The sequence below is a fragment of the Nerophis ophidion genome, linkage group LG16 (assembly GCF_033978795.1).
Source record: "Nerophis ophidion isolate RoL-2023_Sa linkage group LG16, RoL_Noph_v1.0, whole genome shotgun sequence".
Taxonomy (NCBI): domain Eukaryota; kingdom Metazoa; phylum Chordata; class Actinopteri; order Syngnathiformes; family Syngnathidae; genus Nerophis; species Nerophis ophidion.
The window spans coordinates 11605066-11623379 of NC_084626.1; the positions used below are offsets into that span (position 1 = coordinate 11605066).

At 39.5% G+C, this 18314-nt stretch overlaps 1 protein-coding gene across 2 annotated transcripts in view; it reads right to left on the reverse strand.

Moving 5' to 3' along the window:
- Positions 1-145: 145 nt before the first annotated feature.
- The window catches only part of LOC133534915 (rootletin-like), a 48932-nt gene continuing 30763 nt past the window's right edge, over positions 146-18314 (reverse strand). For both annotated transcript variants that reach the window (XM_061874234.1, XM_061874233.1), the window contains exons 24-37: positions 16823-17061; positions 16609-16768; positions 16379-16546; positions 15908-16325; positions 11739-11908; positions 11543-11663; positions 11307-11470; positions 8489-8704; positions 6144-6368; positions 5925-6074; positions 5564-5764; positions 2222-2353; positions 1885-2058; positions 146-472 (exon numbers count right to left, since the gene is read on the reverse strand). In XM_061874234.1, coding sequence (XP_061730218.1) covers positions 386-472; positions 1885-2058; positions 2222-2353; positions 5564-5764; positions 5925-6074; positions 6144-6368; positions 8489-8704; positions 11307-11470; positions 11543-11663; positions 11739-11908; positions 15908-16325; positions 16379-16546; positions 16609-16768; positions 16823-17061 — 2625 coding nt within the window. In that variant the 3' untranslated portion in view covers positions 146-385. The remainder of the gene's footprint in view (positions 473-1884; positions 2059-2221; positions 2354-5563; positions 5765-5924; positions 6075-6143; positions 6369-8488; positions 8705-11306; positions 11471-11542; positions 11664-11738; positions 11909-15907; positions 16326-16378; positions 16547-16608; positions 16769-16822; positions 17062-18314) is intronic.

An 18314-nucleotide genomic window follows, 5' to 3' on the forward strand; every position in this document is an offset into this window, starting at 1 on the left:
AGCCTTCATTTCCCTCCTCCTTTTGTTTTGTTTATCAGTATTTTCCCATGCAATTTGGACCGCCACAAATACATTTAGCACTACCTAAACACATTATATTGGGACTGTAGTAGTGAATGTAGCTTGTCATTCCAAACCCGTTCAGTAGATGGCATAACTTTGTTTTTAATGCACCTGGTCTGCCAGAGAATAAGAAGACATCGCAGCTAAATAAAAAAAATGCATGGGAAAGCCATATAATACAAAAATATTACTTTACATTCAAAAATATTACTTTACATTCATACCAAAGCACTAAAATGGTGTCTCGGTTACGTAGCGTCACATAGAAGTTAGGGTTATACAAACAACTTTCAGGACATCTTGCCTTCTTGGTGGTCACCTCTCAGCTGGTAGTGGACAAGAAGGAGGAGGGAAGTGACGGTTGACGTCGTTTTATCTCCTGTTGCAGCTGATCCTTCAACGTGGACACCTGCACGAAAGACACCACCATGTGAATGATGAACATTTTCATGATTGTCCCTCTGTTTGGTAACATAAGTGTAAAAACAGGTTGGGAAGAAAAATTGTAATGCAAAAAAAATTGTTCATGATAAAAATAATTGAATGTTATTTTTGACTAAAATCCACATTTGAATTGAAAACATTGAAAATAAATAAAACATTTGATGTATGTATAATGTCAGAACTAGTGATGTCACATTATTAATCACACTTTTGAATTTGGATTAATTGCGACGACTCACAGTAAATTATTTGCTTACATAAATAAAATTAACCCAATGCAATATTTATTTGTGATTAATCACATGAGGTAATGTGTTAAATTTGACAGCCCCAACATAACACTTTTATATGAATGAAGAACAGTGGAATGATGCATCAGAGAAAAGAAAAGAAAAATAAAATATATATATTATATACATATATATATATACTGTATATCCATCCATTTCCTACCACTTATTCCCTTTGGGGTCACGGGTATATATATATATATATATATATATATATATATACTGTATATCCATCCATTTCCTACCACTGATTCCCTTTGGGGTCGTGGGTGTATATATATATATATATATATATATATATATATATATATATATATATATGAAGAGAGAGAGAGAGACAGAGAGAGAGAGAGAGAGAGAGAGACAGAGACAGAGACAGAGAGAGAGTACAGGCCAAAAGTATGGACACACCTCATTCAATGGTTTTCTTTATTTTCATGACTATTTACATTGTACATTATCACTGAAGGCATCAAAACTATGATTGAACACATGTGGAGTTATGTAATTATCAAAAAAGGTGAAAAAACTGAAAACATGTTTTATATTCTAGTTCCTTCAAAATAGCCACCTTTTGCTCCGTTTACTTTTTCGCACACTTTTAGCATTCTCTCGATGAGCTTCAAGAGGTAGTCACCTGAAATGGTTTTTACTTCCAGGTGTCATAGTTTGATTACCTTCAGTGACAATCTACAATGTAAATAGTCATGAAAATAAAGAAAACACATTATAATGAGAAGGTGTGTCCAAACTTCACACACCTGTACTGTATATATATATTTCAACTTATTTACGTTGCCAGTTCTATTCACCGAACTGGCATTTTTGTTGAAAATACTGTATTTGCATATCATTCATAAAAATCAAATAAAAATAAAATGGCATAAAATATAAAGAAAAGTGTTTTCTATTAGAGATTTTTTTATGTGATGCGTGTAACAAAATAAAATAAACGTCTTGTTCCCAGCAACACAGTTGAGACAGCACCTCTGCTGATTGCAGCCATGCACTGCACTGTATCTTGTCACAGTTTACATCTTCAAATGAGCTTAGTAAGGTTCTCAATTAGGTCATATGACAATTGTACCTGCTCCTCCAGACCTTTGACCCGGTGCCTGTGAGTGCGCTCTCTGGAGCCCAGAGTCCTCTCCAGGTCCCTGAAGCTGGCTCTCAGCCTCTCGGCCTCCTGCTGAGTGTCATCGCGCTGCCTGGCCAAACTCTCACATACGCTTTGCGACTGTTCCATGTCAGCCATCTGCGTCTACTCATGACACAAACACATACATGCATATTGTATATTAATATGTATACACACACTATATATATATATATATATATATATATATATATATTTTAAGTACATATATTTATATATGTATTAGGATTGTCCCAATACCAATCTTTAGAGTAAAGAATGACTGTACCTGCAGCATGAGGATCTGCTGCTGGGCTTCCTGCAGCTCCTGTTCCGTTGTGTTCAGCGAGCGATCCAGGCGGTTTCTTTCGGCAGAAAGACGCATGGTGCCCTCCTCACACTTCAGCTTCTGACGCTCAACCTGATAAAGGAAGACAAGCATTGACACATTTCTCACTGTAGAACCTTCAATCTACTCAACAATGTTTCTTAGGTGAAACCCCTCAACTGATGTCAACATGACACATTAATTCACTGCTGGCGATGCTGAACATCTTACATTTTTTTTTTACTCCGATACAATATTGGCCAATACTGATCAAAATTGATATCAGCACTATTACCACATGCTTTTGACTAGATATGTTCGATAATATCAGGCTGCCGATATTATCGGCCGATAGATGCTTTAGAATGTAATATCAGAAATTATAAGTATCGGTTCGGAAATGATCGGTATCGGTTAAAAAAAGTAAAATTCATGACTTTCTAAAACGCCGCTGTATGTAGTCGTACACGGATGTAAGGAGTAGTACAGAGCGTCAATAAACCTAAAAGGCTCTGCCTTTACATGACGGTCCAATCACATATTATACCCCCACTACTCCCAAATCCATACCACCTCAACCTCCTCATGCTTTCTCAGGGAGAGCATGTATGAAATTCCAAGCTATTGTTTTGAGGCATGTTAAAAAAATAATGCACTTTGTGACTTCAATAATAAATATGGCAGTGCCATGTTGGCATTTTTTTCCATAACTTGAGTTGATTTATTTTGGAAAACCTTGTTACAATGTTTAAGGCATCCAGCGGGGCATCACAACAAAATTAAGCATGATAATAAGTTAATTCCACGACTGTATATATCGGTATTGGTTGATATCGGAATCGGTAATTAAGAGTTGGACAATATCGAATTAACGTATATCGGCAAAAAAGCCATTATTGGACCTCACTACTTTTGACTTATTTTGTAGTGTTTAATGTTAGAAAAGACTTGATCAAGTGATATGTTGTTGTGATCATGCTGGATGGAAGTGCCTGAGCACAGTCTAGAATGAACAGTATATCATTTTTGTGACAAGGCCGAAAGTTGGATGTTGGGGTGATCCCAGGATGCAGAGAACGCAAGCATTGTGCAGGCAGAAGGTCAGTTAATGAGGAAGACAGGCCTAACAGGAACTAAGAGCTGCTCAAAAAGGTTCATGTCTTCTTATTCATATACTTTTTCAAATGTTCTTGTAATCAGACCATATTTTCAGTATATTAGATTAAATTTTTTTGTTAAAAATCCATCTAATATACGGAAAATATAGTCTGATTACAAGAACATTTGAAAAAGTATAGGACCTAAGAGTGCAACGGAGCACTTTGGCATACAATTTAGGTTAAAACCTAAATAGATAATAGAAATATATATGTTTTTGAAATTAATTGTCAATAAAATTAAAGTGCAAATGAAAGTACAGCTTCACTACTTTAGTCATAATTTTTGCACTGGAGAAACTTTTCTATGACTTTAGTTCCAGACTTCTTCTGTTTGTTTGAGATTGTCATCACTGCCACAAAAGGTAGAAAAGTGTATTACAACTGAGTAGCACTGTGGCCCATTCAGACCACAGCTGAGAAACAAATATTTTTGTTGGCCTTCGAGGGGGCGCTCCCCAGGCCCAAAAATGGGACCCAGCCTTATGGTTAAGAAACACTGCACTAGATAATGACCCAGCAGTGAAGAAGAGAACACAATGGAACTAAATGGAACTCATAAGGAACATGGCAGGACGAGGAACAGAAAGAAAAGGTGCTGCAAAACACAGAGAACAAACAGGAAATACTGATGATCAAATACTTTTGATAGCCCCCCTTAAATATTTTTCTGCTGCCTTGTCTGTATTAAAATCGCCCACTAAAATCCATCCATCCATCCATTTTCTAACGCTTGTCCCTTTTTTGGGGGAGTCGTGGGGTGTGCTGGAGCCTAACTCAGCTGCATTCGAGCGGAAGGCGGTGTACACCATGGACAAGTCGCCGCCTCATCACAGGGCCAACACAGATAGACAGACAACATTCACACTCACATTCACACACTAGGGCCAATTTAGTGTTGCCAATCAACCTATCCCCAGGTGCATGTCTTTGGAAGTGGGAGGAAGCCGGAGTACCCGGAGGGAACCCACGCAGTCATGGGGAGAACATGCAAACTCCACACAGAAAGATCCCGAGCCCGGGATTGAACCCAGGACTGCTCAGGACCTTCGTATTGTGAGGCACATGCACTAACCCCTCTCGCACCGTGCTGCCCCCTCTAAAATTGCTAATGCTAATTACTAGCATAAATAATAAACTGAGCGGTGTAGCTCGGTTGGTAGAGTGGTCGTGCCAGCAACTTGAGGGTTCCAGGTTCGATCCCCACTTCTGCCATCCTTCCCACTGATGTTGTGTCTTTGGGCAAGACACTTTACCCACCTGCTCCCAGTGCCACCCACACTGGTTTAAATGTAACTTAGATATTGGGTTTCACAATGTAAAGTGCTTTGAGTCACTAGAGAAAAGCGCTATATAAATATAATTCACTAAATATGACGAATCCAATGAACATCCATGTAGCGCTGTGATGAGTTGGCGACTTGTCCAGGGTGTACACAGTCTTCCACCCGAATGCAGCTGAGATAGGCTCCAGCAATCCCACGACCCCAAAAGAGACAAGTGGTAGAAAATGGGTGGATGGATCAATCTAGTGCATTTGTTTTAATGCATTTAAAATATGATAGACTGTAACTGGTATGTAGTTATATTGACATACTCTATTTCCATATGTTCAGTTTTACAGTATAATAGTCTTTAAAAGCTCTTTAATGTTATGACTGAGAATACACTCATTTACACCATGTTTTCACAGTGGGGAAAAATATATCTTGGTATTTTAAGTAGAACTAGACGCCTCTCGAACCACTTTTGTTACCAACATTTAAGACATTATCAACTGTGTGATTAGATTAGATAGTACTTTACTTATTCCTTCAGGAGAGTTCCTTCAGGAAAATAAATATTTTCAGCACAATCAACAGGGTTGGAATTGGGAGTTATACCACCAAATGATTCCCGAGCGCGGCCACCGCTGCTGCTCACTGCTCCCCTCACCTCCCAGGGGGTGAACAAGGGGATGGGTCAAATGCAGAGGATAACTTCACCACACCTAGTGTGTGTGTCTGTGTGACTATCGTTGGGACTTTAACTTAACTATGAGAGAACAGTAAATTTACCCCGTTAAACAAGCTGTACACTGACTACTTTAGATTCTATCAGAGAAGAGTGAGGTAGTGTTGAGCTTAGACATGACACTTTCTGTTACCTTATCAAGTGTGTTCCTCAAGGCATTCTTATCCTTCTCCAGCCTCACAGCCTGCCTCTCGGCATCCTTCTTCTCCGTCTCCAGCATGGCGACGGCCCTCTGCAGTCCCCGAAGGCGCTCCTCCACAGCAGCCCGCTCCGTCTGAGCCGTCTGGGCGCCGCGCTGGGCCTCGGTGAGACTGGCCGTACGCTGACGCAGAGCCTGCCGCATAGCAAGAGACAAGGCGTCATTGGTAGACAAGAGAGTGTTTTGCCCTACAGGGCACGTATGGGCTCCACAAATTCTGCCTAGCAACAGGACGTTATTCAAACTGCGGCACACAAAATTTAAAAAACGTGATATCTTCCGCTATATTCTTCACCTCTTGGGCCTTGGTGACCTCGGTCGCCAGTTCTTCACGTTGCAGCTCACTGTGATGCAGCTCGCTCTGCACGTCGTGCATGCGCTCATTCAGGGCGGCCATGTTCCGCCTCGCTTCGGCCAGCGATCCCCGCGACTCGTCGATTCGCTCCTGATAAAACAAGCACACGTTATCAGCATGTTAGCCTTTCGTGCACGCAGACTTTTCTTTATCGCCTACCTGCAGGTGCTGTTTCTCCTGCTCCGTCATGCTCAAAGTGTTCTGGAGAGAAGTCAGGCGACTCTGAGTGGCGCCGTGAGCGGCCGCCAACTCCTGTAGGCTTTGATTAAGGCAGGTGTTCTTCTCTCGCAGCAGGGCTTCGTTTTCTTCTGCTTTGAGCACAGCCTGACTCAGACGGTCCACCTCCCGCAGGAGCAGCGACACTCTGGCTTCTCCGTCTGCTACCTGCAATATGGATAGGACAAAGATATTACTAACTCTCAGCTAAAATGAATTCAAAGAGGATCTCTGATACTTGGATTATATATTCTTCCTGAATCATATTCCAACACATTTCCCTTCTTCATCAATTTTTCTATATTCACCATTAATTTATGAACTATGCGTTTCCATAAAAATTCATCTTTACTTATTACAAAAAATGATATTTTATATTAACCACCACTTCTATGTATTCTTATTTTATTTAAACTTGTTACATTTTTATTGAATGATTTTACACATACTTGCATATTAGCATTTTTTTTTTGCATTTAATCATTTCTTAATCTATATCCACTATTCATTTACGAATCATGCATTTCTGTCAAAAGTTTTTCTCTGGTATATATGTTTTCTTTTCTATTTATATCCAATATCTTACTTTATTTATCAATAATTGTATGTATTCTTATGTCATTCAGTCTTATGATATTATTCATATTTCTCTTTATTTAACAATTTATTCAATTTTATTTGACATTCCACAAGCTACAGTATGGACTGTCAGATTACCCCAACCCACTTTTAGTCATATTTGCATATATATATTTTTTTTACTTCAGCCTTGTTTAATCTATAGCCACCATTTATTTACGAATTAGGCGTTTGTGTCAAAAGCTTTACACTAGTATATATTTATTGTTTTTTTATCTCTGTCATATACAGTACATTACATACTTTATCAATTATAATGAGTATTCTTATATTGTTCAGTCTTATAATATTTATATTTTACTTTTTCTTTTTTTAAATTGCCCAAGCTACAGTATATACTGTCAGATTGCCCTTCTGTTTTTATTTTTATTTGCATATTAACATTTTTTAACTTCCTCCCATTTATTTATGAAGTATGCATTCCTGCCAAAAGTTGTATTGTAGTATATATTAATTGTATTTATATTTATTAATACTTGTATCTATTTTTTATTTTATTGAGTTTAATATTTATATTACTGTTTTAACATCCATATTTCTTCCTATTATTTTCCTTTTTCGTTTCTAACATGTCTTGTCCAGCCACTCAGGCAAATAATGTTGTTGATGGAGATATGTACATATCTATTGTACGGGTTCACTTTCACAAAAGAGACACGTGGGATACTTCTATTGTGGTCTTATTTGTATTTGAATTTTGATTTATTTAAGGTTTGGCACAGCCGGACCATAGCAGCAGGGGATAGAAAGAAGAAAAAAGAAAGACAGATTGTGGTAATAAGAGGAGGATAAAACAGAGAGACAACTATAACAAAAACAATAAAACAACATCAACTAATACAATACGTACAAATATGATAACTAGAATGATAGCAAAGAAGCAGTTAGTGAAGTAAATAGTAATAACACAAAAATGACATCGGACATTATTGCACTACAAATGGAACAATAAAAATACCCATACAAATAACACTAGTGACAATGAATAATAATAATATCAATTACCTCTATTATCAACAATACAATTGTTTCAAATAACACAATACATGTATGTAATGAAAACTTGAATTTCAAAAGAAAGCAGGTACATGGGGGGAAGAAAGAGAAGCAGACTATATTAACCTTATAGATTGTCATAGAAATAATCGGTTAAGCTTAATCAGTGTGCCGTGTTTTACCCAGTTTCCCCTTTCGGGGAGAACATTAATATATGTTTATATATATGTATAACAAGATCTGATAGCTCAGTTACAGCTCATTTTATTACCTATTCTGTGTTATATGTGCTTTATGTTGCACGATTGCACCAAGAAAAATTCCTAGTTTGTGAACCTGTTCTCAAACAATGGCAATAAAAACAATCCTGATTCTGATGTTTGATGAATTGTGATTATATGCATGACGGTATGTATGCATACTGTACGTGCCTGTGTATGTACAGTATGTGTATATGTGTATGTTTGGAAAGTGAATGTGTGTGGGTTTGTTTGTTTCTCCTTTTTTATGAACTCATATTTGTTTTTTTTATTATTTTCCCTATTAGTATTTTATTTCAACACCTTTTACGTCTTTTCTTTCTTTAATGTAACTGATCAAGCGTGTCTGAAACAATTATGTATCACATATTATGATTGACACTGTGACAGTACCTGTTTGAGCAGAGTATCATGACGATCATGCGAGGCCTGGCTCTCGACCTCCCGGTCCCCCAGGCTCAATCTCAGTCTTTGCAGCTCGCCCTCCAGACTCCGCCTGCCTACCTCCACCCTGGTGGCCCGCGTTTCGGCGGACTCCAGCGCCTCCCGCAGGCGCCTCCTCTCAGCTTCCAGACGCATTTCGACAGCTCGCTGCTTGTCCAGTTTATCCTGCAGAAGCAAAAAGTGAAGAAGTTATAAGGATATTTTCTTGTTTGGAGTTTGTAATAATAATAATGGATTAGATTTATACAGCCTTTTTCTAGACACTCAAAGCGCTTCACAGAGAAGTGAGAACCCATCATTCATTAATACCTGGTAATGGCATTGGAAAAAAAATACATTCATGCACGGAGAACCCTAAAGCTAGGCAGTTTGTATTTTGTTCCTTTTCTGTACTCAGAATTAATCAAACAGTGACCTTAAAACAATGCACCAAACTGTGATCATGGTGTACTGTTACACCCTCCAAACAAGACGAGTTGAGTTTATACCAAAATGGATACATGGACGATACAGCAGTGGATTGGGAGAATGTCATGTGGTCAGATGAAACCAAAATAGAACTTTTTGGTATAAACTCAACTCGTCGTGTTTGGAGGAAAAAGAATACTGAGTTGCATCCCAAGAACACCACACATACTGTGAAGCATAGGGGTGGAAACATCATGCTTTGGGGCTGTTTTTCTGCTAAGGGGACAGGACGATTGATCCGAGTTAAGGAAAGAATGAATGGGGCCATGTATTGTGAGATTTTGAGCCAAAACCTCCTTCTATCAGTGAGAGCTTTGAATGGTTGACCAAATACTTATTTTCCTCCATAATTTACAAATAAATTATTTGAAATTCCTACAATGTGAATTCCTGGATTTTTTTTCACATTCTGTTTCTCACAGATGAAGTGTAGCTATGATTAAAATTACAGACCTCTGTCATCATTTTAAGTGGGAGAAATTGCACAATCGGTGGCTGACTAAGTACTTTTTTGCCCCACTGTATGTGCATTAAACTTTTTTTAAACGGCCTGCTTGGCTCCTGTGAAGTGTCAGTCAGTGGGACCGCTAGGAAGCGACTTCCACAGGGAGGTAAGTACATAAAAGAAGAAGACTGAACTGTGTTGACATCATAAATAGATAGTACATTTATTTTAATAAACAGGGGAGCAGTTGAAGCCAAATAGCTAGAGGAGGTAACTATTCTTACAAATTTGTTTTGCATAATGAATAATTTGTGTAAATTTGATGGCTATGAACTAGCCTAGACAATATTGTAATAGATAAGATATGGATGAATTAAACTGTAATAAAGACTTAAAAGGGCAGGTCTGATGAACCAAACCCCTGATTCTTCTGATGATACCAAGAGATCTTGACACTTTATTGGTTATTGAACCTATGTGTTCTGTCCATGACAATGTTTTGTCCACTAGGATACCTAGAAATTTGGTAGATGAAACTTGACTAATTTCGATTTACTCCAATAGAAATTTTAGCCCTCGTTTACTATTAACAAGAAACCATTGAAATATCACTGCCAATCCAAAATAAGCTTCCCTAATGAGGTTTTCCAATTTTTTGTGAGTTAGAATCAAATTTGTATCATCAGCAAACAGAATCGGTGTAAAGCAGGGGTCGTTAACCTTTTTGGCCGAGAGAGCCATGAAAGCCAAATATTTTAGAATGTATTTCTGTGAGAGCCGTATAATTTTTTTTTTTTTACACTGAATACAAATAAATGCATGCATTTTTAAGTAAGACCAACATTTTTAGAGTATAATAAGTCTCTCATTCTTTTTAATAACATTATTATTCTGAAGCTAACCAATAATAAATAAAATACTTCTCATTATTAATGCGACTTCTTGAACAGGTGCGTTAAAAAAAACAGTTGGGTGGATTAAAATGCATGAGAATGTTTTATATTTTGAACATTATTTTTGACACTGTGATTACCAGCGGAATTATTCAATACTTATCGTGTTAAGTAATGTCAGCTAAGATGTATCTGAGAGCCAGATGCAGTCATCAAAAGAGCCGCATCTGGCTCTAGAACCAGAGGTTCCCTATCCCTGGTGTAAAGGCTGAAGATACAGTAGCCAGGTCATTGATGTAAATGAGAAATAGTAGGGGTCCTAGTGTAGACCCCTGAGGAACTCCACATGACATGTTAAGTTTGGGTGAAGAACAACCATTATCAACATAACTAAACAGCCATTTAAAAGTAATATTTTGAAAACCACAGATATGTCATTTATCAAGTAAAATAGTATAATCAACAGTATCAAAAGCTTTAGAAAGATCAAGAAATATGCCAAGAGCAAATTTGTTCTTATTAAGGGCTGTATAGATTACCAACAAGAATCAAGGTACCAGCTTAAGTCCTAATATTAACAGTGATTAACTTTTTTGTTTACATTTGTATGATAATAAGAAATATGACTTGAAACTTTGTGTTTAAATGTTTGATGCTGGATTAGTTCTATTTTCATGATTTCCGATAAAGTTAGTTTTGATACGCCATACGAAGACATTAAAGAAGTAAACGTCTTCAGAAGCTGTGCATGTTTACATTTGCATCCCTATTAGAAAATAAGCATACTGTACATATATAAGATGACTGCTTGAGTCATGAGTTCCGCTAACCATGCAGAAAGATTGTGACATAAGGAGAGCTGGCATGAGACGCCACAAGGAGCGAAAGTCCATCTGCTATTTGATTTTTTTCCGGTGTTGTTGCATGATACATGGTGCTGGCGAAACACAATTGTGCGTACCTGCGTGTGTTGCTTCTCCTTCTCGCAGGCCTGCAGCACACGCTCCAGCTCCTTCACCTGCTCGGCGAGCGCTCTCCTCTCTCGGTCGCCTCTCCTGGCAGCCTCCTCCTGCTGATGGAGCTGCAGCTGAGTGACCGTCAGGCGCTCGTCCAGCCCTCGTTTACCTACGAATGCACGGGCGACAACGTTTGGCTGGTGCACTTGTGAGCAGCAGACGTGACAAAGAGGACACGCACTTTCTTGGTGTTCTTGTACGGTCTTCTGCAGCAGAGTGAGGCGGCTCTGTGCCAAGTCTCCGTCCACACGCAGCTGGTCCACCTCATGCTGCAGAGCCCCCATCTGGCGCAGGGCGTCATCCTTTAAAACAACAGATTTTGTATTTCAACAGTGACAAACCCTTCCAGTTAAGGTTTGTGCTGTTCTCTGCATTACCCGCTCTCTGTGTGCATCGCGGAGCTCCTGGAGGAAGTCTTTGAGACCACTTCTCAGAGTGTCAGTGTCCAGCTCTGCCTGAGGGGGTGAGAGAGGCAGAGGCGTGTCCCCTCGCTCAGGAGACACAGCTCTGGAGCCCAGAGTGTTGTCAGGGGTGCTGGTGTGGAATTCTGTCAGAGGTAAATATTACTTTTAGATGATGGCTTCTAATGGCGGTGAATCCATCGCAACTAGACTGTTCAAGTTGTCTTAGTAGATGTTTCGCTTTTTCAGGCTTCATCATCAGTTACTGCTCTAAGACAGCTCTAGTCTGAGGGGATGGTACAGGATCCAGAGACGTATCCTCTAAGGCAGTGGTTCTCAAATGGGGGTACGCGTACCCCTGGGGGTACTTGAAGGTATGCCAAGGGGTACATGAGAATTTGAAACAATATTATAAAAAATAGCAACAATTCAAAAATCCTTCATAAATATATTTATTGAATAATACTTCAACAAAATATGAATGTAAGTTCATAAACTGTGAAAAGAAATGCAACAATGCAATATTCAGTGTTCACAGCTAGATTTTTGGTGGACATGTTCCATAAATATTGATGTTAAAGATTAATTTTTTTGTGAAGAAATGTTTAGAATGAAGTTCATGCATCCAGATGGATCTCTATTACAATCCCCAAAGAGGGCACATTAAGTTGATGATTACTTCTATGTGTAGAAATCTTTATTTATAAGTGAATCACTTGTTTATTTTTGAACAAGTTTTTACTTATTTTTTATTTTTTTCCAAATAGTTAAAAAATACCAGAACAAATCAGCAATATTGCACCGTTATACAATTGAATACATCAGAAACTGATGACATAGTGCTGTATTTTACTTCTTTATCTCCTTTTTTCAACCAAAAATGATTAGGGGGTACTTGAATTTAAAAAAAATTTCACAGGGGGTACATCACTGAAAAAAGGTTGAGAACCACTGCTCTAAGGCACAAGTGTCAAACTCAAGGCCCGGGGGCCAGATGTGGCTCGCCACTTCATTTTATTTGGCTGGAAATAATATGTAAAATAATAAAGTACTGTAACTTTTCTCATTAAAGAGAAAAAATATATATGCACTCCATCCATCCATTTTCTACTGCTTGTCCCTTTTGGGGTCACTGGAGCTTATCTCAGCTATATTCGGGCGAAAGGCAGGCTACACCCTGGACAAGTTACCACTTCATCAAGGGTTAACACAGCTAGACAGACAACATTCACACTCGCATTGACACACTAGAGACCATTTAGTGTTGCCAGTCAACCTATTTTGGAAGTGGGAGGAAGCCGGAGGGAACCCACGCAGTCCCGGGGAGAACATGCAAACTCCGTACAGAAAGATCCCGAGCCTGGGATTAAACTCAGGACCTTTGTATTGTGAGGCAGATGCACTAACCCCTCCTCTACCGTGCTGCCCCGTATATGTACTCCATATATGCAAATTACTTTAACTGAAATATTGGGACAAACGGTAGAAAATGGAGGGCTGGTTAAATATTATCTAATTATGCAAAAACATATTATCAAACATTCAAACCATTTTTTTAAATAGAAATACATACTAATAGTAATTATTCAAAAGCAAATTATCCATCAAATTGTGCAATGTAAAAGTAGCAATAGATTTCATGGTACAATTGTGAAATTTACTGTAGTTTTTACTGCATTTTTCTCCAAATGAAAAAAAACAGTACTTTTTCCACTGTAATAAACTGTGGTGCCGTTTTGGCATTTACAGTAATACACTGAAAAATCTACAGTTGTTGATTTGAAAAAAATTAAAAAACACACACACTGGCAGCTCAGGTGCCCAAATTTTACTGTAAAATTCCTGTTTTTTTTTATTTACAGTAAAAAAACTGGGACGGCGTGGCGCAGTGGGAGAGTGGCCGTGTGAAACCTGAGGGTCCCTGGTTCAAATCCCACCTAGTACCAACCTCGTCACGTCCGTTGTGTCCTGAGCAAGACACTTCACCCTTGCTCCTGATGGGTGCTAGTTAGCGCCTTGCATGGCAGCTCCCTCCATCAGTGTGTGAATGTGTGTGTGAATGGGTAAATGTGGAAGTAGTGTCAAAGCGCTTTGAGTACCTTGAAGGTAGAAAAGCGCTATACAAGTACAACCCATTTATCATTTATTTAAAAAACAAATGTACATTTTACAGTAGAATTCTGGCAACTGAGCTGCCTTTTTTTTTTTTTACAATGAATACAACAGTAATGTTTTTCCATTTACAGTAATATACACAAATTTTGAGGTGAAATTATTGCGACTTGCCGTATTTTTTTTACATTTTAGTTTTTTTAATAAAATGCTTTAAAAAAATAGTGTAATAATAGTGTTCAATGTTATAAACGGCCCCCTGGGGCCAAACATAACTGCGATGTGGCCCCCAGTGAAAACCACTCAAAACTAGGGATCGACAGATATTTGGCGCAGATATTTGCCATTTTTACGTATATTGGTATTAGCTTTTTCCTCTTTACAACGACAACAGAACTACAGCAATAGATACAATATATACACACATATACTAGTATTTAGTATTTTAAAAAAATTTAATTTATCTCTGCTTTGCTGCTTTCACCGACTTTCCGTGTAAGAGCTACACTTCTTGCACCGGAAATCAATACATGATGATTTGACACAGCAATTTGCTTCCAATTACAAAATATTTCACAAAGATATGATGACTAAAACATGTTTTACTATAGTGGAAGCTCCACTTACAAACCCTTCATTGTAGGAACCTTTTGATTCACAAACACACAGACCCAATGATTATGTTTTGTTGTCCAAACGTTATTTCACTGTACAAACGTTTTATCCACCCATTGTGTGCCTCGCAGTGCAGCCTTTTTGTGCCCAGCAGCACATTCATTGGGGGCAGGCTGATCGATCTCTGAATCTCTGATTCTCATTCAGTCAGCACAGCAGGGCTGTTCTTAGCTAGAGTGCTAAGTGCTGCTTTGTGTCTTTAGCCTTTATGCAGTTTTTTTCTAGTTTTGCTAGCTCAATATGAGTCAAAAGAACCCAATGGACAAGCAATGTGTGGATTCAAGAAATATCAGCAGCGCCGTCAACACTGCCTCCAAAAAGATTACCCGACAAGGTAAACTCTATTTACTTTTAATCATTGTAGCGATCTGGCTGTTAAAGTTAATGAGTTTTATAATTTCAAACAGTGAGTGCACCACAAGGCTAGTGACTGTGTGTGTGCATGTCGGCAGGAGGACTGCAAATTTATATCTACATTGTTTTTTATGGAGAAATTTTCCTCAAAACTTTTCTATTTAGTAATCCCCGTACAACAGGGGTCGGCAACCCAAAATGTTGAAAGAGCCATATTGAACCAAAAATACAAAAACATATCTGTCTGGAGCCGCAAAAAATTAAAAGCCATCTTACATACAGATAATGTGTCATGAGATATAAATTGAATTATGAGACTTAAAGGAAACTAAGTGAGCTCAAATATAGCTCCAAATGAGGCATAGTAATGCAATATGTACATTTAGCTAGCCTAAATAGCATGTTAGCATCGATTAGCTTGCAGTCATGCAGTGAGTGACCAAATATGTCTGATTAGCACACTCCACACAAGTCAATAACATCAACAAAACTCACCTTTGTGCATTCTTGCGCAACGTTATAAGTTTGGTGGACAAAATGAGACAGAAAAAGAAGTGGCATAAATCACGTCTTAGAAAGTCGGAGAAAGTTAAGCATGTAAACAAACTAGGGTGAGTTCAAGGACCGCCAAAATTAGTAGGACAAAACGGCGCTCGCCCAATACTCGAATCAGTGAAGCATGTTTAATATTAACAGTGTGCTTTATAGCAATTAGGGAGGTTTGTGTCATGTTTGTTCTCCTACAGAAACCAAATTAAAACAAAAAATATGTTTTTTTCCCCTCATCATTTCCATTTTTCATATATTTCTGAAAAAGCTCCAGAGAACCACTAGGGCGGCGCTAAAGAGCCGATTGCGGCTCCGGAGCCGCAGGTTGCCGACCCCTGCCGTACAAGAACCAATTCAGTTTGTAAATCGAGGTTCCACTGTATAACAAAAGGTAGGATTTTAGTTTGAAAGTGTGAATGCATTGCTCGCCACTTACTGCATGATCAGTTAGTTACCTTTAGGGGGCGACAGAGAAGTGCGGAGGGGTGAAATGCTGTGATGGCGTGACATGGGGCCAGGTGATGCGGAGCTCCCTGCCGGGCTCCGCCCCCTAACCCCTCTCGCTCCAATTCCAAGCGTTCTGGTCAGTGTCGACTGGAGGCCACTCAGGCGGAACTCCAGGTCCCTCCTGCTGACCTCGGCCCGCGCCAGCTCGGCCTCGGTGCCTGCCAGGCGTCCCTGCGCCTCGCTCAGCTGCAGGCTATACGCACTGGCCGAGTCCTGGGCGGCCTGAGCGCGCAGGGCCAGGTTCTTGGCCTCGTCCTGCAGCTTCTTCTCGCCACCTCGAGCGTCTTGGAGCTGAGCCGTCAGTTCTCTCTCGCATTGCCGCCAGCCTGACTCGGACTCGGCGAGCTCCTTCTGAAGCAGGGAGAGCTACAAGAAAGGGTGAGGGGTCGGTAAGCAAAAATCATCTTCTGCATCCTCACCTCTCTTTTGAGAGAGTGTCCAGCTGCTTCTGCTTCAGTTAACTTCTGCTTGAAGATAAAAAGCTCCTTCCCTCTCTCCTGCTCTCTCTGCTCCTCCAGGGACAAGCGAGTCTGCAGCTCGGCCACCTCCCTCTCTTTCTGATCCTTCTCTCCATCCAGAATCTTCAGCTGGAAATGTTTGTATTTGTTGTGTATTGCTCAAACTGAAAAAAACAAAACAAAAGTCTCACCTGTCGGCGCAGCTCCTGGAGCTCTCGTCGGGCCTCCAGTCGTGACCTTTCAACCTCCCTCAGGCAGCTGCGCAGCTCTGTCACCTCCTTCTGAGCGCAGGAAAAATTCTCCTGCAGCACAGTCAGCCTCTGCTCCTTCTCCTCGCACTGTCGCTTCACACTGGCACACACTGAGTGAGGACATCCTGAGCATGCACCTTCATCGACTGCTCACCTGATCCTCTCCGTCTCTGCCCCTCGAAGACTTTCCCTCAATTGAGCGTTGGAGAGGCTGAGGGCATCTCTCTCCTTGGAGACGTCACTCAGGCTGCGGCGCACTTCAGTCCCTTCCCTCCGGTAGTTTTCAGCCTCGTCCTGAGCTTGGTTAAGACGACGCTCCGCCTCCAGGATGTCTCGTCTGAGCTGATCTCGGCTCTCCTCGCTGGCGGCGAGAGAAGCCTTGAACTTGTCCAGCTGAAGAGACAACAAACACAATTTACACCGTTAAACTGATGCAATATATTCTTATGTATTTCATGGTATGGACCAGGGGTCCCCATGCTACGGCCCGTGGGCTGGATCCAGCCCGCCAGCGTCCAAAATCCCAAAATCCGGCCCGCAGGAAGTCCCAAGTTAAAAAATATTTACATTTTTTTTTTCAATGGTTATTTTTTAAAATCTGTCCTTTGTAATCCATTTTCTAGCGCTTGTTACTCTCGGTGTCTCCTAGCCGGTCAGGCAAATCATATTGTATAAAAATGCTTTTTCCAATCGATAACATGATATCATCGCGCTCGGAATATATGTATATATATAGATATATTTAGATAGATAGATAGATAGATAGATAGATAGATAGATAGATAGATAGATAGATAGATGTATATATATATATGTATATATATATGTATATATATGTATATATATATATATATATATATATATATATATATATATATATATATATACATAGCGACTTGTCCAGAGTGTACCCCGCCTACCGCCCAAATGCAGCTGAGATAGGCTCCAGCACCCCCCTCGACCCTGAAAGGGACAAGCAGTAGAAAATGGATGGATGTATACATAGTTGAGGTTACTGTGGTTTATTCGTTATCATTTTTAAAATCCCCTGACGAGCAGGGAAACCTGCGAAACAGGCTTGCAGGGAATGAAATAGCCTATGTATGTAGGTATATATATATATATATATATATATATATATATATATATATATATATATATAGCCCATGTATGTATGTATATATATATATATATATATATATATATATATATATATATATATATATATATATATATATATATATATATATAACAGATGCGCGGATAGGCAATTATATCATCCGCATCACCAAAATCGTCATCCACCCGCCGTCCACCCGAAACAACTGTATATCGGGACCGTACCTGCCCGCCAACCGCCCGCTGAATTATATCAGAGGTTGGCCACCTTTTCCACTCACAGAGCTATTTATAACTGTTTCACAGCGTAATGTAGTCAATTGGAACCGCTAACGTTCTCGCGACTATTCAATAACGTTCATCCTGATGACAAGAGTGTGGGCGTGTTGGGAAGCCATCGCCTTAGACACCTTCAACAACATGTACGAACCAATTGTTGGTCCAGCAACAGCTTCCATAATTACACGTTCAGGATTGAAAGGCATACTGGGTGATACAGAGTACACTGATGGTTGTGATATAAACAA